Source organism: Hypanus sabinus, chromosome 19 (assembly GCF_030144855.1).
Source record: "Hypanus sabinus isolate sHypSab1 chromosome 19, sHypSab1.hap1, whole genome shotgun sequence".
In the NCBI taxonomy this organism is placed as follows: domain Eukaryota; kingdom Metazoa; phylum Chordata; class Chondrichthyes; order Myliobatiformes; family Dasyatidae; genus Hypanus; species Hypanus sabinus.
This window is the reverse complement of record NC_082724.1, coordinates 25,107,373-25,134,997: the sequence shown is the minus strand read 5'-3', so window position 1 is coordinate 25,134,997 and position 27,625 is coordinate 25,107,373. Positions and strand designations below refer to the sequence as shown.

At 43.0% G+C, this 27,625-nt stretch overlaps 1 protein-coding gene across 1 annotated transcript in view; it reads left to right on the top strand.

The window, feature by feature from the left end:
* The first annotated feature begins 9,514 nt into the window (after nt 1-9,514).
* Nucleotides 9,515-27,625, top strand: part of LOC132377827 (protein FAM107B-like) — a 50,237-nt gene continuing 32,126 nt past the window's right edge. Inside the window, exon 1 of the mRNA XM_059944228.1 lies at nt 9,515-9,724. Within this exon, the coding sequence (XP_059800211.1) occupies nt 9,667-9,724 (58 nt within the window). The 5' untranslated portion in view covers nt 9,515-9,666. The remainder of the gene's footprint in view (nt 9,725-27,625) is intronic.

Here is a 27,625-nt window from a genome sequence, read left to right as displayed (position 1 = left end):
CTAAAGATGTTTCTGAAAGTTGGCAGAACTTGTGGTTCAACATTAATATGAGAAGGATATTTCAGCCACTCCCTTGAATTCATGACAATGACAAAGGTATTATTATGCTGCTTAAACAAGAACATTCAGATGACTCATCTTTATGTTCATAAAAGCATACCTCATGGGGGGAGGAACCTAAATCCTCGCAGAGACCATCAAACATCTCCACAGCATGCATTATTTAAAACTAAGGAATTGATTTTGGACTTCAGGAGGGGAAAAGCCAGGCAAACACCCACCAGTCCACACAGACAGGCCTGCAGTAGAAAAGGTGAACAGCTTCAGGTTCAACGTGTCAGAGGATCTATCCTGGGCACAGCACACAGATGCATTCATGAAGAAAGGGCACCAGCGTCTCGACGTTTGCAGTCATTTAGCTTTGGCATGTTATCAAAGACTGAGAAACTTTTACAGATGTACAGCGGAAAGCATTCTGACTAGTTCCAATGCGCAGGATCACAAGATGCTATAGAGAGTGGCGGACTTAGCCAGTACAGCTCTCCACACCATTGAGGACGTGTACAAGAGGAAAAGTCCCAGGAAGGCAACATCCATCACTTAGGATCCGCACAATCTGGGATATACCCTCTTCTCACTGCTGCCTTGAAGCAGGAGGTACAGAAGTCTGAAGACCCACACTTCAAACTTTAGCACAGCTTCTTCCCCACTTCAACTGGGTTCTTGAACTGACCTGAAAACCCCTAATTCTTCCTTGGACTGTATTTCCCTCAACCCGCACTGATGTTGCTATATCTATTTCTGTGTTTATTTTGTCCTGTCGGTTTTACCTCTGGATTTATATGCCCATGGCAATAAACTTGAATTTAAACTTATTCTCTAAATCCGTCCTTGCACCAGATCCGGTACCAACAGGTCAACACTTACTATTAGACGAGTTTCACCTTTCACAGATTGATTAAAGCCTCTGCTATGAGAGAACAGTGATATCAGTTACATCCCTAAGTCATACCCAGACCTAAGTAAGTAGGATATTATGCACACACAACACATTTCCTCACTTCCTGCTCAGTGAATTATCCAATAATAATAAACTTGGATTTTTACTGTGCTTCAAATATAGAAAATTCCTTACAGATTCTTTACAGAAGAATTGCAAAATAAAGATAAGTTAAAGAGGAAGGAGAATGCAAGGTCACATTGACAGGATTAAAGGTGATGTCTGAATTTTGAGTGTTTCTGCCGTCGAAGAGAGAGGTTTAGGAGTATGGTTGCATTTTTAAAGATAAAAGCTTGAGCATGGAGAAGGAGGTAGAGAAGATGCCGCCCAGTGCCAGAATTTGAGGAGTTGAGGTTTGAGGTTGAACAATGAATTAAATCATTTATAGTACTCCTGAGGCTGTGGTGAAAGTTGTGGTATGGAATTTAACACTGAAAAACAAGCAAGTAATGTAAAAATAATATTATATGGGTTACAACCTAGAAAAGCATTGCCATTCATATACCATTTTGGATATCTGACCTTGCATTGTTAGAAAGGAATTTGTTTAATTTTATCACAGTGCAATTATACTGCAGCCTCTATGTTTTGCAAGTACAGTGTCCTGAGCAAACTTGCTCATAAGTGGATGATGAAGTGACTGAGATCAATGTCAAGAAACAGAAAGTCTATCTGCTCATGAGTGACCTTGGCTGCTCCCCTCCATCAGTTTTTGCTTTTGATCAATACAGCACATGGACCAAGTCAACTTCATGCCAAACCCTTAATTTCAGAGCAATCTAAATGGACGAAGATATTTAAAGCTCGTTCTCACTGGAATGTTGTTGAAACCAATGTGAAGATTTATTGGTTGTTTTGATTTTCAGTCACATGCACGAATAAGTAACCTCTTGTATTATTCATAGTCTACAGAAAGTGTAGTGACCTGTCAGATGGGATTGATTGATACTGCTTCAAATGAATGAAGTATGAGAGGCCTGTACAAAATAATGAAACATAGAAACAATGCAGGATTATTTTATGGTGAATTTCAGCACATTAAATGGTGATGCAAATTTCATTAAATTTGTGTTCTTTATTAAATTGTAAATAGCTTGCAGCAAATATCTGATCATTCAACTGTCACGCAAAGCATTTAATTTTGCTACAGTGTTGTTAGAGGTGAGCTATTCAAAAGAGTGCAGTCATAGAATTTTAAACACTGAAGGAGGCCATTCAGCCCATGCTGTCTTTGTCAGCCCTTTGGGAATGCTACTTAATTCCATACTCCATCCTATTCTCCATAACTCTTCAAGTACCTGCCAGATGACCTTTTAAATGTACCAGCAACACGCACAAACTGCTGGAGGAACTCAGCAAGCCAAGCAGCATCTAGGAAAAGAGTACAGTTGATGTTTCGGGCTGAAACCCTTCAGCAGGGCTGGCCTGCTGAGTTCCTCCAGCATTTTGTGTGTGTTGCTCGGATTTCCAGCATCTGCAGATTTTCTCTTGCTTTTAAATGTACCAATTGAATTTTATTCAAATACCCTTTCAGTTAATGCATTTCAAACCTTAATAATCCTCCATGTGAAGATTTATTTTTCCTTCACATTTGTTCTTTGGCAATTATTTGAATTCTGTGATACTTTGTTATTGTACCAAGTGCCAGAGGAATCCATTTGTTATTTCATTCATCACTGGGATCTGCTGATAAGGCCAACATTTATTGCCCATCTCCAATTTACCTTGAGCTGCCTTCTTGAATGGCTGTAGTCTTTCTGGTGAAGTCACTCCTACTGTGCTGTTGGTTAGACCAAGTGACGATGAAGGATCAGCAGTATACTCTTAAGTCAGAATGTGTTCCCATTTTGGTGGTAGAGGTTGCAGATTTGGGAAACAAACTCAGAGATGTTTAGGGGAGTGACTGCAGTGCATGTTGCAAATGATACACACTGCAACTAGTAAGCACCATAATTAATCTAGGAAAACCTTTCACCATTTGGTGAATCTTTAATTGGAGCTCGCTTTAGAATTCTCCACTTTTAGGAAAACAATTACAGCTTCTCTAGTCTTTCCACAGTTCCTCACCCCTAGGTATTATCCTGGTGAACCTCATCTGTTCAGTTTGCAGAGCCTCAATGTTTTCCCCAGGGTGTGGTGCCCAGAAATGTTTGCGTTACTCCAACTGAAACCCAGCCAGAGATTTGTATTTACTACTTAGTCAAATTTTGCATCACCCTCAAGCTTCATAGCTATTATTTATATTATAGGCTGCATGTGTCGGCTATATGCAGACAATGGTAAAGCAATGGTCTTAATAACAACTGCTGTGTGACCCAACCCAGTTTGTACTTCCCTTCAGTCAGAAAAATACCTATTGAACATGGCTGCCTCCTATCCCCGTCAATTATCTAAACAAGTTCTCATAGATTTCCCTCTGACCTGTTTGACATGTTTCTAAAAAAGTAGAAGAATATATGCAATTCTCCATTCCTCTGGCAGCATTCCAAGGTAAACGTGATTAGGGCAACGTATACCCTGAAAAAGCCTCATTCAAAGTTCAAACTAAATTTCCTATCAAACAACGTAGATATCACCATATACAATGCTGAGATTTATTTTTTGCAGATATACTCAATAACTCCATAGAATAATAGCCATAACAGAATCAATAAAAGACCGTCCAACATGGGTGTTCAACCAATCTGTAAGAGACCACAAACTGTGCAAATGAAATAAGAAAGAAAGAATAATAATAAATAACTATTGAGAACATGAAATGCAAAGTCCTTGAAAGTGAATCCATTGGCTGTGGTAACATTACAATGATGGGGCAAGTGAAGTTGAGTGAAGTTATCCCCTTTGGTTCAAGAGCCTGATGGCTGAGGGGTAGAAACTGTTCCTGAACCTGATGTGAGTCCTGAGACTCCTGTATCTTCTTCCTGGTGGCAACACCAAGAAGGGATCATGTCCTGGGTGGTGAGGTTCCCCGATGATGGATGCAGCTTTCCTGCGACAGTGTTTCATTTGGATGTGTTCCATGATTGGGAGGGTTTTACCCATGATGGACGGAGTGGTTTCCACTGCTTTTTAGTAGGATTAAACCATGATTGGGTCCTATGTGGACCAGGGTGATTTTTTCAAGATGCCAACCTATTTAACATTTCCATTCTACCTATTTTCTCCAATTTAGTATCTCTAATTAATAATGTGATGGATCTTCATTGTCTTGGAGTAGGAGGCCTCTTTCTTTTCACAAGCTCAGTTTTCTAAACGCAGCAGTAGTGAGCTTCCAAAGATCAAAGTGTTGTTTTTGAGTAAGTTAAACTTCCGACCAATATTCTTTGTTTAGCTTCCTGTCATAAGCAGGAGCCAGTCTTCAGTTCTCAGTAATAATAATCAGTTTGAAGTTAAAAAGACAGATTTGCAAACAAGCACTCTCCGTGGAGCCACAGACTTGCTGATCCAGAGCACATGGGCTTATTGCGCAAGAGGTACCGTGTAAGACAATGGGGTTTGTTAACTGGGCTTATTTCAATCTAAACAATGCTGGTTAAGTTATTTAGTTCAAGGAAGCTTGATATTTTCACTAATCATATCAAGTAGTTTGTCTGCTAATATTTGGCAGGTTTATGTACTAAAAGAGTTAGCTAATTGTGAGGACCTGGGAATTCTGCTTTTAGACCCTTTGTGTAAAAGAGATGTCTGAATAAAATATCACAATGTCAACCAAGTGGCAGAGAAACAGTATAAATGTAGAGAGCAACCCAAGCTTTTTAAGAATGGTTAAAGAACAACAAGAAGAACGACAGAAACAAGGGTAAATTTGAATCCATTCCTCCACCTCTGATTTCTGCATCCGATGACTAGCTTGGCAGCTTTTTAGCTTATAGGAATTGTACCCGTGTTTTGGAAATCCTTTGTGTTTTAGAAATGTTTTGTAATTTGGAAATAATATTTTATAAGATAGAAATCCTCTGTGAAAATTAAATGTGCTTTAAGAACTTGTTTGGATTTAAACCTGTATCACCGAAAATAAATGAACTGTGTTTAAACTACTTTGTTAGCTAGAAGTATCTCCTCCTTGGCAGGGAGGGGGAAGTCACCACTCAAACAGTGGATATTGGCAGATAAACTTGCCATGGAGGATAAATAGGGAAGTGAACTAATTTTTGAAGATTGGGGAGTTACAGTATAACCTCCTTTTAGTAAGGGTACTCATGGCTATTCATATCGGATAAGGACTGATGTCATCATTTGAGTTTAGAACTTCGCAGTCAAAAAACCAGATAAATCCATAACCAAAGCTCTTCTCTGTCCACACTGAAATGGCATTTTCCTCCCCTGAAAACAGAGCTTCTCTAAAACACCCTCCAGAGTGTGTAAATTTGAAAACACCGCTTGGGCAGGCATAGTGTGGATGGGGTAACTAGTGATTTCTAGAAACACTGACGTGACATGCTGGAACAGATGGCAGGATTTCAGTGTTTTCTTGAATGCAACCCCCCCCCCCCCCCCCACACACACAACTTAACTATTTCAGAACAGATGGCAACAAGACTGAAGCCAGAGAAGTTAGAAATGTACTCACCAAATACTTAGGCCCAGAACTTACTGAATAAATAAGTATACTCACTTTGTCCTGTTTTCTGTCCTTGCTCGTATGCAAGTACTTCGCTGACAATAGATGTGTAACAGCCTAATGTAACATTGTATGGAAATACAAGATAACACTGATGCAGACATGTTTTATACATTTAACAAGGTACTTTATTAATGCAACAGAGTTAGTCAGTTCTTCAATGTTCGTCATCAGCCGGGTCAAACTGTCCGTGAACCCCTTGCCAATTGCCTCTATACGCTCCAGTATTTCTTTTTTTTTAGTTTTAAGTCCTCCTGCGAGAGAGCCAACAGCTGTCCGTCGTTTGGCAATTTCCTTTTAAGTTTTTCTCGTCTGTAAGCTGCACAAACGCGCACTTTCACAGTGAGATTCAACACCAACTATGTCGTTTGTTTTCTGTAGATGTGTCATGCGCATCCCCAATAGGAGGCGATTCGCCCAAATACCCGTTTTAATGTGGACAGAGGTATTTTCAAGAATGCTTGGTGTGGACGCCTATTGTTTTTACGTGAAACCAGCGTTTTCAAAATTATCCAGTCTAGTGCGGACGTAGCCTAAGCTTTCTCACTGTTACTGCAGGAACCAGGTCAGACAAGTTGAAGGATGGTCAATCCCAATCATTTCAATTGTGCTGTCAGTCTGTAGGGTCAGATCTAAAGGGCAAAGTGAAGCACATTTTTTAAACTGAATTAGTTAAATGCTTTTAATTATTTCAGGTTATTCAAATACAGTACTCAAATTGTTTTTATAAATCTTAGAAATCTTTTAAAGTTTTAGAAATCTTTAGTTACTATTTTTGTAATAAATGACAGCAATTTTAATAGTTCAAATTGTTTTTGAAAATCAGGGAAGCTTGAATACTTTTAAAATTGCTCACAAGTTTTGACACAGACAAAACTGCAGCCCCAGCTTCACAGTTCATCAAAGCCTGTCAGGAATGTTCTGGAAGTAGGGCTCCAGCATTACGTCATCTGCAGCTTTGCAGCCTCACCACCCAGGACCAGATGTGGAAGATCAGTCAGCTTGGCCCCTTGCACCAGATGAAGTGAGTGCAGATATATGGGGACCATAGGCAGCAATTCCAGATGGTGGCTGGGTCTAATTGAGAAAGGGAGCAGAGAACAAACACCATCCACCCAGCTGAAGTACATAAGTGACCAGCCCTGTGCCCATAAAAGGTAAACTAGATAGTGATGTAATTAGATTATAATGAATTCAATGAACTTGTGTTAGCAAAGCTCGCCCTAAAAGGTGCTGAAAATCCAGAGCAACACACACAAAATGCTGGAGGAACTCAGCAGGTCAGGCAGCATCCATGGAAGTGAATAAACACTCAATGTTTTGGGCCGAGACCTTACATTAGGACCTTGATACTGATGAAGGGTCTCTGCCTGAAACGTCATCTTGAAACTTGTTGATCGGGGAATGTTGTGTAAACTTTCAGAATAAAGTCAGCCTCCAAAAACACCCCATAGGGGGAGAAAAATAGGCAGAGATACACTCAGAGGCCACTCTACTAAGTACCTCTTATACCTAATAAAATGGCCACTGAGTGTACAGCAGGTTCGCAGTCTTCCGCTGCTGCAGCCCTCCCCCTTCAAGGCTCGACACGATGAGCATTCAGAGAAGCTCATCTGCACATCACTGTTGTAATGCTTGGTTACTTGAGTTACTGTCAGCTTCCTGTCAGCTTGAACCAATCTGACCATTCTTCTCCGACCTCTGTCATTAACAAGACATTTCCCTGTCCTCCCCCACCACAGAACTGCTGCCCACTGGCTTTTTATATATTTCACACCTTTTCCTGTAAACTCTCAAGTCTCATGTGTGAAAATGCCAGGAAATCAGCAGTGTCTGATGTACTCAAACCACCCTGTCTGGCACCAACTATCATTCCACAGTCAAAGTCACTTAGATCACATTTTTTCCCCATTCTGATGTTTGGTCTGAACAACTGAACCTCTTGACCATGTCTGCATGCTCTTATGCATTACATTGCTGCCACATGATTAGCTGATTTGCATTAACGAACAGGTGTATGTAAAAAAGTGGACACGAAGCGTATATGGGTGAATATATTCGACCTTATCCCACTCATCTCCAGTGTTGGCCCAATATCTTCAGCAACATTTTGCATCCACATGTCTGCCATCAAACCCCAGGCTTCAATTCTGCAGACATCCTGCAAGTTAGCTGACTTTTTCCTGAGGCCCTGGTCCCAGTACCATGCTGGTGGCCTTTGTCAACTCATTCTGTCAAAGTTTGTGCAGTTTTTCAACTGTCTCTGATAATAGGGAACATTTAAAAATAGTTCAAACTAATTTAAATAATGCAGGTACTTCCAGAAATGAATTCATTTGTAAACATTATATTTAATTGAAAAAATAAGTATATAACAAATGTATTAAAAACTTCACTAAACTTAATTTTTTAATAAAATCAGTTGCCCTAAACGTTGAGCCATGGGATGCAAGGAAGGCTCAGAAACATTGGAATCTAACCCCCAACAAGAAGGGTTTCAGACTGTGCTTTTTCCCATAGATGTGCCTGACTTGCTGAGTTCCTCCAGCATTTTGTGTGTGTTGCTTTGTACTTATATGAATGAATAGATGACCCCAGGGGTTCTCCAAGCACTTTAATAATTACTAAGATACTTCTGAAGTGTTTTAACTGTTGCAATGCAGGAAGTAGGACAGCCACTCTCTGGGCAGCAAGGTCTCACAACCAGCAATGTGATAACAAGTAGATAAGACGTTTAGTATTCAATTACCAGCACAGGGAAATCTGAGGAAATTCGCATTCCTGCCACTCGTCCTTGATTGCATTTGGCTTGAACTGTGAGACAGCAGGTGAAAGCTGTAAGACTGAAACTCGGTTTTTTTAAACCAGAAACAGAAGATTCTATGTTAACTGCCAGGGTGCCTGAGCTTTAATCTATTCAACAGGACAATATAGATTTTCTTTCTTGTGCTTGCTACAGCCAAATAATTGAATGTTGCAATTCAGATAAAGTGTTTGAGAATATAAGTCAATGAAACAGTTGTGAAATAAAATATGCTGTTAACCTGGTGAGGCACAAGCGCTCGGCAAGATTCGAACAAGTCCTGTCTGTCAGTCCTGTACTTGTCATACTATTTCTCTCTACTACTTTCCTGTATTTTTGCAGACCCGTGTTTCCTCCTTTTCTATCTTGGCCCTTTTGTTTGAAAATAGCCTCTCTACGGTGCATTTTAACTTCTACTTTGTCTGTCTGTACTCTGCCTCCTTGTTCTTTTATATCTCTTCTGCTTTCGTCCAACAACTTCCCTTGTTTGAAAAGTGAGTGTCCCGGAGGAGCAGATGATTGTTGCATAGTTCCTCCCCCACCACTTCCCTTTACTCTTATGAATTTTCTCCATTGCTAGGTGGAGAGGGGTCTGATTCGTATCCAAAGTAAAGGAAGAAAACCTTTTCTTCCGAGATGTTGGCATCACTTCAAAAGAGATCAAGTCTGGAGGCCAAGTTGTAAAATAGTGCAAGATAACATATTCAGTAATATTCAACTGTCTACAAATACAGCAAATCAAAGAAGACTTTAAAATTGTCAGTTTGAAGTGTAAATTGTTTTTTTCTTCTTTCTTTCAATTCCCTACCTTAAGAGAAATTTGCAGAATAATATATCTGTTGAAGGCAGACCAAGCGATTAACACATTAGAGTGCAGGAAGATAACACTGCTTTTTCTCTTAAAGATGAGTGTTTGGTTTCACAATATGTATTTTTTCTTAAGTGGAGCAAGCTCTCACACACATTACTGTTGGCGTTACAAAATTCCAAAGGGGCAGTCTCCTTTTGGCTGCCGGGTGCTGACAACAAGGGAGGCTGGAACGATGTAGTAAAATGAGTCACGTGAGTGATTATTCCAGTTCTGCCTGAACACTTGAAAAGACTTGAGCCTTGCAAAGAGAGCTGAGTGAATCCATGCGAAGAGGGAGGCACAAAGCATGTAGCTTCTCAGGTTAATTGGTTTCAGTAAAGTAAGAGAGCAAATTATTCAGCAAGAAAATTCTGCTGAAATCTACCAAGAAAATGTGGAACCAGGCAAGGTCTTCAGCAAGCTTGCCCCAGAGAGTGTTGATTAATTCAGGTAAGTGCGTAAAAGTATGTATGATTAGATAGGAATACTGTGTATCTATCTGCCTTACATACTGTTGTGTCTGGGTTCACTCATTACTACCTTAATTTTCTCCAGATTCAGTCTTACAGCCAAATAAATGTTTTTTTTAATGAAGTGTTTGCATTTTCAAACAAGAATCGAACATATGCATTTCTCAAGAAATTAACAGGTTTTACTGCATTGTGGAATGTCATTTTATGGTTCGGGTAGCTGTGCAAACATCCAAACCATTTCTGATCCTGAAAAAAAATTTAAAGATTTATGAGTTTTATTTCTATATGTGAAAGGGGAAACGTTCTCTTTCTGTTATCTTATTCAACTTTGGATAAGTGTTATTTATTTCGTCCTGCTCCCCGAAGAACAGGAGGAGAAGTTTCTGCAGGCAGCAATATGTGTCAAGGAGAAGTAGGAGAAGTTTCTGCAGGCAGCAATGTGTGTCAAGGAGAAGTAGGAGAAGTTTCTGCAGGCAGCAATGTGTGTCAAGGAGAAGTTTCTGCAGGCAGCAATGTGTGTCAAGGGGAAGTTTCTGCAGGCAGCAATGTGTGTCAAGGCAACACCTTTGACTACTCCAAGACTGAACAGCAAGGCAAACAAGTCTTATCACTGATTCATGCTTAAAGGGGCAGCCTCTACTGCACTTGTGGGAGAGACTGTCTGCATAAAGCTGCCCTTTCAGTAACCAAGGCAACTTTTGGTTACACAGTGAGTAGTTTTATTGAAAGTTCTACCAATAAGGAAAAGAAATTTGGGTCTTTCTCATTTATGGGAACACAGCTTTCTGTTCTGTACAAAATACCAGTGAGCCATTAATTTTCCGTATGTTGAAAGCATTGTACTGCTGCTATGAACACGTTGTAAACCCAGTGCCTAGGTAGCGTTTGGAGAAAAAGCAACTTTAGAAAGTTTAATTTTATGTTACCAGACAACTGAAAAAACTAAATGAATGCATATTCATGAGGAGAGAAGTGCTTTTTATTTTATTGCAGTAGACAAGTTCACAAAGTGACCTGATTATTCCTTTTAGTCTTTCAAAAGGCAAATCTTGACTGTGATTCGTCAGGGAGGAGTCTTGAATGAATAGGCAAGTTGAGCTGGATGCAGCCACATTTATTTTCCTCACTTTGTATTGAGCTACATCAGACTGGTTAGCAACCATCTCTAGTTGTTCCAAGTTTTGATAAAAATAGAGTTACTTTTGAGAGGAGAAAGAATTTTCTCAGATATTCATGACATTGCTCAAGGGATCCTTGGCAATGATGGGAATCTATGGCAAAAGCCTACTGGTTGCTATGGTAATCTTTGATATACTTTGAGTTCTTGCGGACTAAAATCCCTTCCAGCTGTTATATATTATGTCAATTCAGGCAAGGGCTGATTTTGGTTTGGAAGTTTTTGTTTAAGACTGGCCTGGAATATTTAGCAGGGGTGCAACATCAAGGTTTTCCCGAAGTTTGCACTCATTCTCATGACCATGTGCCAAAGGCAATTTCCATTCTAGTTTCCTGCATCCCATTATTGTGCACCAAACCGAGGAAGCATTTGGAAGCAAGTCGGTGTGAACGCATGGATTTCCAACCACGTGTTAGCACCAGGACCGCCCTCTTCCCTCTAATAGCAGCACTCAATTTCAACCATTTCCTGTCTCTTCTGAAATCTACGTCTGTCGTTTTCCAGACTCCCTGAGCTCGACTACTCCAAAGCACCCTTAGTCAGTCTTCTGTTCTCCATTCTCCATTCAATTCCCAGTAGCTCCAAAAACAGAAAACATGAGGATTGAATCCCGGAATAAACTACCCTTTGCTAATCCTGACAGAAAGGGGTTACATCCTCATACCAATGTTCTCTGGGGCAGGTTGTCAAAGGCCTTAAGTGTATTTAGGAATGCACTTGGTTAATGAAAGGTAGTAAATGATGGTCTTCTTTCTCTTGCCCATATCCCATAAATGATCTGTACCGCCAAACTAGGAACATGTGAACACGTACATACACCCACGTATCCAGAGAAGCTAGGCATATTACCAAAGGGGTAGTGAAAACTTATTAGCAATGGAAGAATATTTACAGGGCTATAGGGAGTGATGCACCATCAATAACTCTCGGAGACGTGAGTTAAGGTAGGCTTTTATTGGCTGGAAGAAAGCACAAGCAGCAAGCAACCACCACACACCATCCTGGAGACTGAGAGAGGAGCAGTGCCTCCAATGGCCTTTATACAGGGGTCTGTGGGAGGAGCCACAGGAGCAGTCAGTGGGGGGGGCGCGTCCAGACAGGTATATGTAGTTCACCACATTCACCCCCCCCCCTTTGTTTTAAAAGAGAGACCCCATGGGGCAAAGTTTCTTACAAGTATATTTACAGGTTAAGTCTATCAGGTGGTCGAATCTGTCGCTGCGATCTACGTAGCACCGGCTGTGATTGCACAGGTGCTGGCGGTGGTGATTGCACCGGAGACAGTGGTTGTGTTGGTTCCGGCCTGACTGGAGGTGTCAGCCTATTAGGCGTCAGTGATCCCTCATGCGTGTGCGAGGCGCCCAGTATGGGAGTGTCGTGAAGAATCTGTGTAGGGCTGGGTGTGCACGGTGTCAGGTGGGTATACACCTCGGTGGGTACAGGGTTCATAGTTACTGTGTTGTGCTCAGGGTAGTGGCCTGCTGCTCCTGCGGGTGCCAGGTCGCAGATGGAGACCGTGTCCTCCTGCCCATCAGATAAGACCACGTAGGCATACTGGGGTTTCGCATGTAGTAGGTGAACCCTCTCGACCAGCGGGGAGTATTTATTGCTCCTCGCATGTTTCTGGAGCAGCACTGGCCCTGGGGACGTCAGCCAAGCTGGTAGGGTGGTCCCAGTGGTAGACTTCCTGGGAAAAGAAAAGAGGCGCTCATGAGGGGTGGCATTGGTGGACGTACATAACAGGGAGCGGATAGAGTGGAGTGCCTCGGGGAGGACCTCCTGCCATCGAGAGACCGGCAACCCCTTTGACTTAAGGGTTAAAAGTGTGGCCTTCCACACTGTGACATTCTCCCTCTCCACCTGTCCATTTCCCCGGGGATTATAGCTCATGGTCCTACTAGTAGCAATGCCCCTAGCCAGCAGGTACTGGTGCAGCTCGTCACTCATTAAGGAGGACCCTCTATCACTGGATATAGCAGGGATATCCGAACAGAGTGAAGAGCTGGCGCAGGGCTTTTATGACGGACGTGGCAGTGGTGTCGGGGCAGGGGTTGGCAAAGGGGAACCGCGAGTACTCGTCGATAATGTTGAGAAAGTAGACATTGCGGTCGGTGGAGGGAAGGGGGCCCTTAAAGTCAACACTCAGTCGCTCAAAGGGGCGGGTGGCCTCGATAAGTTGCACCTTTTCAGAATGGTAGAAGTGCGGTTTGCTCTCAGCGCAGACTTGGCAGTCCCTGGTCATTGTCCTGATGTTCTCAAGGGAGTAAGGCAGGTTCCGAGCTTTCACGAAATAGTAAAATCGGGTGACCCCCAGGTGGCAAAGATTTGCATGGAGGGCGTATAACTGGTCGAGCTGCGCACTGGCACACGCTCCCCGGGATAGGGCATCAGGGGGCTCATTGAGCCTTCCAGGCCGGTACAGGATATCATAGTTGTAGGTGGAGAGTTCTATTCTCCCCCGCAAAATTTTATCATTTTCGATTTTGCCCCGCTGTTGATTGCCGAACATGAACGCAACTGAGCGCTGGTCAGTCAGCAAGGTGAACCTTTTGCCAGTGAGATAGTGCCTCCAGTGCCTAATAGCTTCCACTATGGCCTGGGCTTCTTTCTCCACCGCAGAGTGCCGAATTTCAGGGCCTTGAAGGGTACGAGAGAAGAATGTTACTGGCTTGCCTGCCTGATTGAGGGTAGCAGCCAGTGCGAAATTGGAGGCGTCACTCTCTACTTGGAAGGGAACGGTCTCATCCACTGCATGCATCGTTGCTTTGGCAATGTCCCCTTTAATGCAGCTGAAGGCCGCGCGGGCCTCGGCAGAGAGGGGAAATGTGGTAGACTTGACCAGGGGGCGGGCCTTGTCTGCATAATGAGGGACCCATTGGGCATAATAGGAAAAGAAGCCCAGGCACCGTCTGAGGGCTCTGAGGGTGGTGGGAAGAGGAAGTTCTAACAGGGGGCGCATACGGTCGGGATCAGGGCCAATGACCCCGTTCTCCACGACATACCCAAGGATAGCGAGTCGGGTGGTTCCGAACACACATTTGTAAGGTTCACACACAAGTAAGGTTCAGAGCTTTGTCCACTTGGAAAAATCGTTGGAGGTTGGTGTTGTGATCCGGCCAGTCGTGACCACAGATGGTGATGTTATCCAGATATGGAAATGTGGCCTTCAGTTGGCACTGGTCCACCATCCTGTCCATTTCCCTCTGGAAGACAGAGACCACATTCGTGACACCGAAGGGGATACACAGGAAGTGATAGAGCCTGCCGCCCGCCTCAAAGGCGGTGTAGGGGCGGTCCTCCAGGAGGATGGGGAGCTGGTGATAAGCAGATTTCAGATCTATGGTTGAGTACACCTTGTACTGAGCTATCTGGTTGACCATATCTGCGATGCAGGGTAGGGGGTACGCGTCAAGCTGCATGAACCTATTGATGGTCTGGCTATAGTCCACAACCATCCGATTTTTCTGCCCAGTCTGAACAACAACCACCTGAGCCCTCCAAGGACTTGTGCTTGGCTCAATGATCCCCTCCCTGAGCAGCCGCTACACCTCCGACTGAATGAAGGCCCTGTCCCCCACGCTGTACCTCCTGCTTTTAGTTGCCACAGGGAGTGCCAGGAGGGTTGGACTGACTGTGTTTCTCTTCTATAGAGCCTGTTCGTACTTGTCGGGCAATTGGCATCTTTCCATGCTGTGACAATACCATGATTTTTCACTTGATCCTGACTTTCGTTTGCTTTTGTAAGGGGCTTCATAAATTCAGAATTGTTCATTTGAGGCCAATGTGGTGCAACTATGTTTTTTAAATTTCAAAAATAAAATCTATTCATAAAAATGTATGCAAGAAATAGAAAGCCTAGCATATAGCTTTCTTTACGTTCGTGGTTTTCTCATGTATACACATTCATATTGTTATGTCTATGTGCATACTGTGTTATCAAGTCGATGCTTTCTGTGTAAAAAGGCACCATTGCCACTCATGTGCCTTCTTATAACAATACACCCTTCAAGTGCTTGTGGGCTATAACTCCATACTCAGTCCCTCAGTGACCAGTGACAGTGGGACTCAGCGTGCAGTCATCCATGGTATGTACCAGGCTGTATCATTCCCTAATGGACATCTCATCGTACTGAAAGGCCAATGTAGACCAAAGTGCTTCCTTCAGCAAGTTGATCTTCAGTAGTACTTGCTGTTATGAACAGCTTGTCGACCAGAGAGTCCTCTGTCATGCACCTGCCTGGAATAAGCCTCGGCCAAGAACCCCAGCACTCTTTTCCAGACCTTCTTTGCAAACACACGATGTACGGTGAACAAATACTGTATCACCTCCTCATCACATCCGTCCCAAGAGATGTGTTGGGTTTGACACTTTGACTGTGCAGGAGGGATCTGAGAGGGATCTCTCACTGCCAGCCAAGCAAGATCTTGGTGCTTGTTGGTGAGTTTGGCAATGAGACTTTCTACCAAATGGTTTTGATAGTCTGCTGGGGAAAACATGTCCACAGGATCCACTTAAGTATTTTTTTTGGAGGCTTAAAGAAGTATGAAGTGTCAGCAAGAGGAAAGAAGACTGCAAACCAAGATAATGTCATTGCCAGGTTCTCTTCAAGTGACAATGTGGTTTTAAAACTTGCAATGGTATCTGAAGTATAGCTGAACTGAGGTCTGCTTTTCCTCAAGGAGAAGCACATCAGCCTCTGTCCTTGAAATGAAGCTGTTTTTATCATCAGAAGCTGATAGTGGAATCCGTTGGAACTGATCATTGTGCGTGTATGTGCATGTGTTTGTTGGGGTGGAGCGAGTGTCCCCAGTCACCATGACAATGAAGGCTTGATGTTCCCCTAAAGAAGAACAACTCTCCACCAACAATCTGCTGTCTGGTACCATGGGCAACCTTCTCCAGCCCAAATAAAAATGGAAATGTGTTGGTGATGAGTCTGTGAGCAGTTGAGAGAGTGTCCCAGTCATGATCAAGCATCCAGAATGAAGCGATTGGGATATTTGTGAGTCTGAGTCCGAGAAGGGGTTCTTTTATATAAACAAAAGTGGTTCAGGGAACTTGGGGGAGTGACGGGAAGCAGTAAAGGGAATTCTGATGATTTGTGAGACTGCATTGGTGGAGGTGTGAACAGACAGGAAGAACAATGTTATTTCCTTGTCAGTTTTAGTGAGGTTTATGAACTCTCAGCACTAGAGTTATCTCAATGGTCATGGTGGAGAGGCTTGAGAGTTCCTGAACTCCCAAGAGCAATGCCATCTGGTGCTCAGTTCCTGGTAGGGTCACCCATGGTGGAAAGATTAAGGGGAGGGGTCCAGACAAAGACGTCAATGGTGGAGCTGGTTGAAGATGATGTCCCTAGAGGTCTTGCATTCCATGCCCCTGGACCCTGATCCCAATCTGTCAAGAATCATGTGGTGGGCGCGTCCACGCATCAGCCTCCCCACGTTAAACAAAATCATGCACAGGTGTTCTTAATTAAGCGAATCCACCCTACATTCCTAGACTAGATCCCATGGCAACCATGAAGCGGTGATTGAGGGCAGGATTGCGAGGTCTGGGAGCACTTAGTCACAAGCTGGATCCTGGATCATCCTCCACAGTCACCTGACGACCCGCCAGTCGACAACCCCTCAGGAGAACCTCACACTCAACTCGAGTGATGGCACGAACGCTAGCTGCTGAGAACCCAAGTCCTGACATTGTCATGCCCTGTGATGGGTTTGTATCGGTGGCAGACCTTGTTCAAAATGCCTACAGCCTCATGGGAGGAGGGATACTGCCAAAAATACAAATTTGACTTCACTTGCTAAGATATATTAAAGATGTGCATATTATACGTGTGTTCATTGTTCACATATCCTATGATAATTGTGCAGAGGACGATGCCCTCGTTTCTGTCAGCTATAACATATATAGAGCTAATGTTTCAGCCTGAAAATCCTTCCTCCATTCTGGCTTTGCAGAATGAAGAATCTTTCTGACTTGTTTAGTGTTTCCAGTATTTTCTGTTTTGTTTTTTTTTAATTTCCGATCTAATGGCATCAACCTGAAGCATTTTAAATCTGTGATTAAAATACTAAAAACTGCATTGAAACTTTTTAGTTTCACTTGCACAGGGAAACCCTTAAAAGAAAATGAAAATGAATATGGTTCTTGTTGTTCCTTCCTCCATTAGGGGACAATAGATTTTTGAAAGGAATCAATATCTTGATCAAATTACACATTGTGTACATGTGCAGAAGCAAATGGAATAAGAGATCTGCCAAATGCCCATTAGTTAACTTTGTAATCAATCAGCTATTTGTCCTGTAGTAATTGTCTGCTAGGTGATTTTGTTTGCCTGCTTCACTGATCGAGATTCACAGTATATACAATGGTGACGTTTTGGACTGATTATGTCCTTTTAATCTATATACAGTAGATTATCTGGTTTCTTAGACCATTCAAGAAGTAGAGAAAGATGATTGACATCATCCAGTAGAGGCCATTTGATCCACTACTTAAATGTTCACTCTTTTTATTATCCCAGCACTGGCTGCAGGTGGCACTTATTACTGGATGGAGAAAGTCAAGAAGGTTTTACTGGGGAGAGAATGGCAATGGATAAACTAGTTGAGGTAGTATGTAATATGGAGGGGTTCCTGGAGATATTGATGGTCCTGTGCACATCTTCTGCTGGTCATAATTTCTGAAAGAGGCATTTCTAAGTGCTACCATAGAGAATAATGCCAAATGCTACTATTAAGTAAGTATACACCATTAGGAATGTTAAAATAATCATTTCACAACCAAGCAAAAACCAAAACAGCTCTGAAAGACTTTTACATTGAATGTAAGGGCCAATATTACAATATGCATTTTGATTATTTTAGGCACTCTTCACTATGTTTCTGTGTACCCAGCTTTCCACCATTTAAAAACATTCGTCATTGATTTTTATTTAGTCAAAAATAAACACAGCTTATCAACTTCTTGACAATTTCTGGGTACAGAAACAAGAACCAAGAGAATTTATCTATTTAAATATGAGCAGAATTCTGTTTACAATCTAATATAAGTAAGAAAAAGGCCTAATATATGTAAGAAAAAGGAGGAATCTCCTTTTTTCAAAGAAAAGAGTTTCCCTTCTGCCCCCATCAATGCTGCCCTCACTTGTATCTCCTCCTTTTCCCACACTTTGGTCCTCACCATAACTTCCCACCACCATAACAGGGATAGGGTTCCCCTTGTTCTTAACTACCACTCCACCATACCCTGTATCTTGCAAATCGTTCTCTGTAACCTCCGCCCTAGGAGGATGCCTCCATTAAGCACATCTTTCCCTTCCCCCACTCTCTACATGGCTCACTTTTCCCTCCGCCCTGATCTCCCTCCTGGCACCTATCCCTGCAAACAGGACAAGTGCTACAGCTGCCCCTACACCACCACCTTAGGGCTCTGAACAGTCCTTGCAAGTGAGACAACACTTCACCTGTGAGTATGTCAGAGTCATCTGCTGTGTTTGGTATTCATGGTGTGACCTGACAGATTGGTGAACCGCTTCGTCAAGCACCTACATTCCATTTCCTACAAAAGGCGGGATTTCCTGATTGCCACATATTTCAATTCCACTTCCCATTCCTATTTCTACATGTCAGTCCATGCCCTCCTCTACTGCCACAATGAGGCAAAACTGGTTGGAAGAGCCTCCAGGCTGATGCCATGAACACTGATTTCTCTAACTTCTGATCATTTCTCCCCATCCCTCTTCTCTCTTTCGTTCCCCATTCTGGATTCCCTCTTACCCCTTCTCATCTCCTCACCTGCCCATTACCTCCCTCTGCTCCTTTCTTCCATCGTCCAGTCCTGTCCTATCATATTCCTCCTCCTTCAACCCTTTATCTCTTCCACCTATCACATCTCACCTTCCTCCTCACCTGGTTTCACCTATCATTACCGGCTTGTACTCCCTTCCCCTCATCCACCTTCTTATTCTGGCTTCGTCCACCTTCCTTTCCAGTTCTGGTGAAGCGTCTTAGCCTGAAAGGCCGACCATTTATTCCCTCTCCATGGATGCTGGCCGACTGACCTGCTGAATTCCTCTAGCATTTGTGCGGTTTGCTCTGGATTTCCAGCATCTGTAGAATCTCTTGTATTTAGCAAAAATGTTTTTGGAAAGTTTATAGATTCTTTTTTTTTTGGAGGTGTACTATGTTGAATTCAGCTGCATATTGGTTCTTTTGGTAACTCATCTTTAGATCTTTGCTGAACACCATTTTGGTTGACCTTCGTAAGGATTGTGAGTAAATGCATGTTGAAGAAGTTTAAAGAAATAAACTACCTAAAGAATAAAACTCAGCCTCCACAGTTATTTTGTGTGCTGAAATATAATGTGATGCATGGTGTGGTTTCAATTAATTATGTTACACCCAGGACGTGCCCTCCTCTCGTTGCTGCCATCAAGGTAAAGTACAGGAGCCTGCTGAAGACACACAATCAACATCTTATGAACAGCTTCTTAGCTACATAGTTGAATTGAGTTTAAGTCTGTCCCATGCTCATCAGGCCAGTGCTTGTGCCGGTTTCTGTGGCGTGAAGCGACTGAGAGTACAAGACTCTCTCCTCTCGCCCCCCCACCACCCCCGGATAGGATGCCAGTTTATCATGAGGTTAACCCCCAGCATTTTTACCAGTAACCATTATCAGGTGGGTGGACTGGAGCAATGTGTGGTTAAGTGCTTTGCTCAAGGCCACAACATGCCTCCTCGGCTGGGGCTTGAACTCACGACCTTCAGATTGCTAGTCCAATGCCTTAACTACTTGGCCACATAGTTGGCCACGTAATTGAAACTTCATCTATTTGTATTATTGTATTATTTAGGTTTTTAAACAAATTAACCATATGCCTTAATTTTTTAAATAGGTTTATTTATTGAAAAACATCTAGGAACAACTCACTTTAATTCTGTTGTTATCCACATACTTCCCTGATGATGGCCCGGTTTCTAGGATGATTTGACAGAACCCATTCCAGCATGAGATGAAACGTCTTGTTCTCTATCAGATCAACAGAGCTCTCTAAGGTTTTCGCACACCTAAGGAAGAACTAAATAATGGAAGTACAAAGGCTTGTGAAATTGTAGTTTTAATGGATGTTATCAACTGGCTAACCGGTTTTAGAAGATATTCATGTGTTGGTGACTCATCGCCCCACTCCTTTTGTAAGTTGTGGAAGTTCTAGTATTTAGTTTCAAAGCTGTGGCTCCAAAGGTACAACCTGAAACTTGGGAGTTAAGAGCAAGGAAATAGTAAATTAGTATTTTGGCAGCAGACAGGAAAATTACTTATGAATTTTCATACTGTAATTATTTCCATGACAGCTCCAGCTAAAGTACAGTATATTGCTGAGGAAGGGCTATACTCTTGAAGGTGTTCCAGTTAAAAAGAACTGGGAAGCTGAGACAAGTGTCGGGTGACTTCTTTGGTGGAATATAGAACATAGGAGAGTACAGCACAAGAAAAGGCCCTTCTGCCCACAATATTGTGCTGAACTCATTAAATTAGTAACTAAGTGCCTAATTAAGCAAAGGCCTTCTGCCTCCACAATGTCTATATACTTTCATTCTCAGCACATTCAAAGTAAATTTAAATTACCATATACAGCCCTGAGGTACATTGTCTTGTGGGAATACTCAGCAAATTTACAGCGTAGTAACTATAACAGGATCAATGCAGAAGACAATAAACTGTGCAAATGCAATTATAAATAAATAGCAGTAAACAACAGGAACTTGAGAATGAGATGGAGTCCTTAAAGTGAAATGATTGGTTGCAGGGACATTTCAATGATGGGGCAAGTGAGTGTAGTTATCCTTTTTTGTTCAAGAGCCTGATAGTTGAGGGGTAGTAAACTGGTGGTGCGAGTCCTGAGGCTCTTGTGCCTTCTACCTGACAGCAACAACAGCAAGAGGAGAGCATGACCTGTATGGTGCTTTCCTTTGATAGTGTTTCATGTAGATTTTCTGAATGGTTAGGAGAGCTTTTATTTTAGCACATATTTGTGTGCTTATCCGAAAGCCTATTAGCTGGGATGGATATAAAAAGATCAGCCTTTATTCAGAAAGATTTCATTCTTCCTGTTTTTAGACTTTCACTCCAAATTTCTGCAAATTGTCTTTTAACTTTATTCTGGCCCGACTCAATTATCCGTTCTCTAGGAACTGATTTGCCTGTCAAAGCATCCACCTTGAACCAAGAGCCACAACATTTTCATGTGGTGAATCTTCCCTCCTGATATCAATAGGACATTTCGGAAAGTCATATACAATTAGGCTTAGTTTCATGAAAGGGAACGATTTCAATTCCCCAGAGTATTAGAGTTCTTTGAAGATATAATGGGCAGTACAAAGCAAAGAGAAACTTCAGATTCAGTGTGTTATAAATGCTAAATGGCGTTCAATAAAATGCATAAAGAGTGTGGCATTGAGGGTAATACATATTGACTAACAGAAAATGCAGCTGAGTTCATTATTTAGTGAACTATAAATATAAGAGTACCACAGGGCCTCAATTACACATGATCTGGACATTGGGATCTATCGTCTTGTCCTTAAACTTGGTGGATGTACAAGGGTTTGGAATGAAAGCAGGATGAAAGGAGGACACAAAAGTCTTCAAAGACATTTATGTGGGTTACTGGAGTGGGCCAGGATTTAGCAAGGTAAATGTAAATACAAGAACAGCAAATGATAGAACTACTCAGTAGATAAGGCAACTTCTATGGGGACGGGGGGGACGGGATGGGAGTGCTTGACTAATAGGTTTAGACTTCAGATGAATGAGCTGTCATTCGTTTTGTTTCCACCTCCAGCTGCTGATTAGCCTGCTGGGATTTTCAACAATTTTTTTCTCTTTCATTTAGATAGATAGATAGATACTTTATTGACCCCAAAGGAAATTACAGTGTCACAGTAGCATTAGAAGTGCACAGATATACAAATATTAGAAGAGTGGGGTAAGAAAGAATTTTTTTAAAAAGTTACCACAAACCGTCTAACAGGAGGGTATCATCACTTCCCTGGCTATAGGTTGACTTACTATAAAGCCCAATGGCCAAGGGTTAAGAATGACGCCATATAGCACTCTTTGGAGCAGCGCCGTTGACTTAGTCTTTTGCAGCATCTGCAGGTTATTTTCAGGTTAGTTATTGGGAAAATGTAAATTTACTGTTTTGTATGGAAGAAGAGGGAGTAAAAGGATCCTGTTTAAAAGGGGAGTGACTGCATAAAGCTACTGTGGAAAAAGAGCTGGGTGTTATTCTGTGTTAGCCTGTTAATACAATTACTGCAATTTTGAATGCAAATGAAATGTTAGATTTCATGGCCAGTGAGTTAGAGCATAAAATGGGATAAGATGAGTTATAACTTTATAAATGGGACCACACCTAAGTATAGATTTATTTGTGGAAAGATTGTACTTGCACTGGAATAGGTTCGGAGGAGTTCGTTGGGTTGATCCTCAATTCAAGAAGACTGCCTTGTGAGGAACCAATGAGTGTTGGGGATGAAGTGGAGGAGGTACTGTATGCATTGAGTTTGGGGAAAGGATCATGGCCTGATCAAAATGTGATCCAGAAAAGAATTTCAAAGGTCCATCTGAGAGGATCTTCCCCGTTGGCGGTGAAATAAAGTACTAGGGAGCAACGTTTCTGAGTTTGCAGTCACTTATTTAGGATAAAGATGAGGATGTTTTAAATTTAATTGCTGTAATTCTTTGGAGAGCACTTGAAACTGAGTCAATGAATATGTTCAAAGGTAAGTCAGATGGGATTTTGATTAATAGGAGAATCAAGGTTTACGGACAGGGAACTGGAGGCTAAGCTTGGATAAATGAAGAGTGAAACAAGCTCAAATTGGCAAATGGATTCCATCTCCTCCCTTCTAACTGCTCCCTAATAGAAAGTAATTGGCAATCCAGCGGTGTTGATTTTGTGGTATCTGATAGTGGTGATTCCATAACACATCAAGGAGAATGGTTGACTTTTCTTATTAAGTAGTCATTGCTCAAATTACTTGCCGCTTGTAAACCAAACTTGGATGTAAAACAGATCTTACTGAAAGTGGGCACAGGTTGTTTCATCCGAGAAACCGTGAATGAAACAGAATACCATTCAATCATGAGCAATTGTACCCACTTCTAAGTTTGAGAAGGACTGTCTTTCAAAGTTCAAAGTACATTTATTATCAAAGTGTGTGTGCAACCTTGAGGTTTGTCTTCTTGCAGGCAGCCACAAAACAAAGAAACACAATAGAAGCCATGAAAGAAAAATCCCATACAACAAGATCATCAAGCACCAAATATGCAGGGGATGGGGGAACAAATCATGCAAACAATAAAAAGTTAACAAGTAATATTAACCATGGAGTCCTCAAAGGTGGGTCCTCAGTGTTGTGACCATGGTGGGTCCTCAGTGTTGTGACCATGGTGGGTCCTCAGTGTTGTGACCATGGTGGGTCCTCAGTGTTGTGACCATGGTGGGTCCTCAGTATTGTGACCATGGTGGGTCCTCAGTGCTGTGACCATGGTGGGTCCTCAGTGCTGTGACCATGGTGGGTCCTCAGTGCTGTGACCATGGTGGGTCCTCAGTGCTGTGACCATGGTGGGTCCTCAGTGCTGTGACCATGGTGGGTCCTCAGTGCTGTGACCATGGTGGGTCCTCAGTGTTGTGACCATGGCCACATCTACAGAGTTGTCTCAGCACTGAAGCACCCCAATCAAATTGCACAAATAGTTTTTAAAAAGTAAGCAAGAAAGCACAAGGAGCATGAACTGCAGAGTCCAGAGCGTGCACAGCTGCGGAACACGTTTGGCGCTGAGGCGGAGTGTGTCCAGAAGCCCAGTGTTTGCTGGCAACTGCTGCTCCTGAGCCCAGTGGCGTAGGTCACAAGACTGCCGCACTTTCCTTCTGCCAGCCGGCAGCAGCGAGAAAGTTAAACGCAGGTAGACGATGCTGAGCTCCTGTTCGTTTTCCGCTCTCATCCTCGAAGGTTTTAATCTTGCTTGGGGCTTTAATTAGCGCCGAGTAATGGAGCCGTTCACGGGTTCACGTTCCACCATCAGCCACTGACACAGAATCTCATCCACGCAGAACCCCCCAGGAGATAGCAGCTCTCTGCAAGATGTTGCAATTGGCGTCTGGTGCCATCTCGCTGCATTCACTGTTAAACTGAGGAGTTGTTCTAATGAAGTCATACTTTGACGTCCTGGGGTGAAAATGTTTGCCCTTCAAAAGAAGTACAACCATCTTTTAAGTTTCTCTTCAGCCCCAAGTCTCCTTGATTTGAATCTAAATTAAAGTCTAACCTGATTTCTCAGAACAATTCCTCACCAAACCTCTGCATTTGCCACTTTTATCCTCATTTAGGCCGAGACTGCAACAAGATCCATAGCGAAATAATCTTGCTAGAAACTGAACCGAGCATTAGTAACAGCGTTTAGAGAGGAAGAGCCACTTGATAAGAGATTGTGAGGGTGCCCTCCACCACATTTTTGATGCTTGAGAGTGGGAAGATGGGTCAGGAATTATTTTTTTCTTTGCTTAATGTGATCAATACATGTCTATGAAGATTTCCATTGCTGTCGTAGAACAATTTGGTTAGAAGTACAGCTTGCTCTGCGACACATTCTTAGGCATCCTTATATATGTAGTGGTTGGCATCTGAGTTGATAACTCTCAGGAGGAACTGAGGTGGGTTGAGGATGACACACCGATCCTCCAGCCTTGCCTTTCTAATTCAGGTGCCCTGCTTTGCCATGATTGAAAACGTGGCTGCTGATGACAAAGCAGCTCTCAGTGCAAGTGGGGTAAGAGTACATAGACATCCCCAGCTGTTGGTAACTATCCAAGCACTGCACATAACATCCGTTGATTGTAGATTTATCTTTGTTTTATTTGTTAAATTATATTCATGCTTTAATATTAAATTTACTATCTTAATACTAGAAATAGTTCTAAGAATGAAATGTGTAGCTGTAAAATTAAGTGAATTATGCTCATTATTAATGTATCGAAGACCTCCTGTCATAAACTCTTCTTGGGCTTCTAGCTGGGTACAGTTATTGATTTTTAACCTATGTTCAATGACAAGCTCTGCTATCTTCATCAGGGATGAAGCCTGGGCATGTCTAGTCCGGTGGTATTTATAGTCCACCCCCCCCCCCCCCCCCGTAGTCCATCACTCCTGATTGGTTAGTCCTCAACCAATCAGGTTTCTGCTGCCCCACCTTGTTTACAATCAAATTCCTATTCCTACTTAGAGTGAGACCTTTATCTTTGTTGAAATTCTTTTCCTCTGGTTTTAATTCAATGGCTTCCTTTACCAGCTGGTCCCAAAAGCCATTGGTGAGACACAGTCGTTTTGCACCATTGAGAATGCAATGTTCTGTTACCACCGATTTCTCTGGGTAACCCAAATGAATACACCTCCTGTGCTCCTCCATGCGGGTTCCACTGTATGTCCCATCTGAACGATGATCCCCATTCACAGGGAATCCTGTAAACGCCAGCCATCCTACGTACCTTTGACCTGCATAAGCTCTGATTTGAGCTTTCTTGCGGGTTTGTGGGTGTATAGATCTGGTATTCCTTCAGGATCCTGACACTCCTTACAGAAACCGTGGAAATACAGGGAAGGCAGGCAGTAGTGATAGGTTCCTCTGTGTTGTTAGATTTTCCAGCAGCCCTTGTAATCTCCTTCACCTTGTAACCGTCCTGTAGGACCAGCGTAAGGAAGCTCAGATCACAGCTCATGCAGATCCAAGATGACCTGGGACTCAGGACGGCTGACATTTACAGGATTCCCTGTGAATACGAGGCAATATATATTGGCCAGGTGGGACGCACAGTGGAAACCCACATCAGGGAGCACAGGAGGTGTATCTGTTAGGTTACCCAGAGAAATTGCAGTAGCAGAACATTGCAGTGGCAATGGACAAAGGATTGACTTTAACGGCACAAAACAATTGTGCCATGCCCATGGCTTCTGGGACACCTGGTGAAGGAGGCCATTGAAATAAAACTAGAGGAAAAGAATTTCAACAAAGACGAAAGTCTCACTCCAAGTAAGAACAGGAATTTGATGTGTTACATACCCCGTGGGTATCTTGTGACTGTCACATGATCATGATGTAATTGAGTCTCTGTTGAGCATGATGTAATGGTCTTGTGATGGTGGAGTGATGCAATTCTCCCACCAGTGAGAGGTCATGTGATGGCCTGCTTCAACAGGTAGGAAAGGGGAAAGCCTTGCTGTGACACAGGTCACTTGGTGGCTTAATTCATCAATGGCTCCGTTATTGCGTATTCATGATGCAGTTTTGTTTTAAAGTGGAGTTTTACTTTCTGCCTTAAGTCTCAAAGGTTATTGTCGGCAGTCTCGCCAAACGCTAACACGAGGAAATCTGCAGATGCCGGAAATTCAAACAACAACACACACAAAATGCTGGTGGAACACAGCAGGCCAGGCAGCATCTATAGGGAGAAGTGATGTCGACGTTTCGGGCCGAGACCCTTCGTCAGGACTAACCGAAAGGAAAGATAGTAAGAGATTTGAAAGTAGGGGGGGAGGGGGAAATGCGAAATGATAGGAGAAGACCGGAGGGGGTGGGATGAATCTAAGAGTTGGAAAGGTGATTGGCGAAAGTGATACAGAGCTGGAGAAGGGAAAGGATCATGGGACTGGAGGCCTCAGGAGAAAGAAAAGGTGGGGGGAGCACCAGAGGGAGATGGAGATCAGGCAAACAACTAAATATGTCAGGGATGGGGTAAGAAGGGGAGGAGGGGCATTAACGGAAGTTAGAGAAGTCAATGTTCATCCCATCGGGTTGGAGGCTACCCAGTCAGTATATAAGGTGTTGTTCCACCAACCTGAATTTGGATTCATTTTGACAATAAAGGAGGCCATGGATAGACATATCAGAATGGGAATGGGGCGTGGAATTAAAATGTGTGGCCATTAGGAGATCCTGCTTTTTCTGGCGGACCGAGTGTAGGTGCCTAGCGAAACGTTCTCCCAGTCTGTGTCAGGTCTCACCAATATATAAAAGGCCACACCGGGAGCACCGGACGCAGTATACCACACCAGCCGACTCACAGGTGAAGTGTCGCCTCACCTGGAAGGACTGTCTGGGGCCCTGAATGGTGGTGAGGGAGGAAATGTAAGGGCAGGTGTAGCACTTGTTCCGTTTACAAGGGTAAGTGCCAGGAGGGAGATCGGGGGGAAGGGATGGGGGGGGACGAGTGGACAAGGGAGTCACGTAGGGAGCGATCCCTGCGAAAAGCAGAAGGGGGGGAGAGAAAAATGTGTTTGGTAGTGGGATCCCGTTGGAGGTGGCGGAAGTTTCGGAGAATTATACGTTGAACCTGGAGGCTGGTGGGGTGGTAGGTAAGGACAAGGGGAACCCTATCCTGAGTGGGGTGTCGGGTGGATGGGGTGAGGGCAGATGTGTGGGAAATGGGAGAGATGCGTTTGAGAGCAGAGTTGATGGTGGACGAAGGGAAGCCCTTTGTTTAAAAAAGGAAGACATCTCCTTCGTCCTGGAATGAAAAGCCTCATCTTGAGAGCAGATGCGGCGAAGACAGAGGAATTATGAGAAGGGGATAGCCTTTTTGCAAGAGACAAGGTGGGAAGAGGAATAGTCCAGGTAGCTGTGAGAGTCTGTAG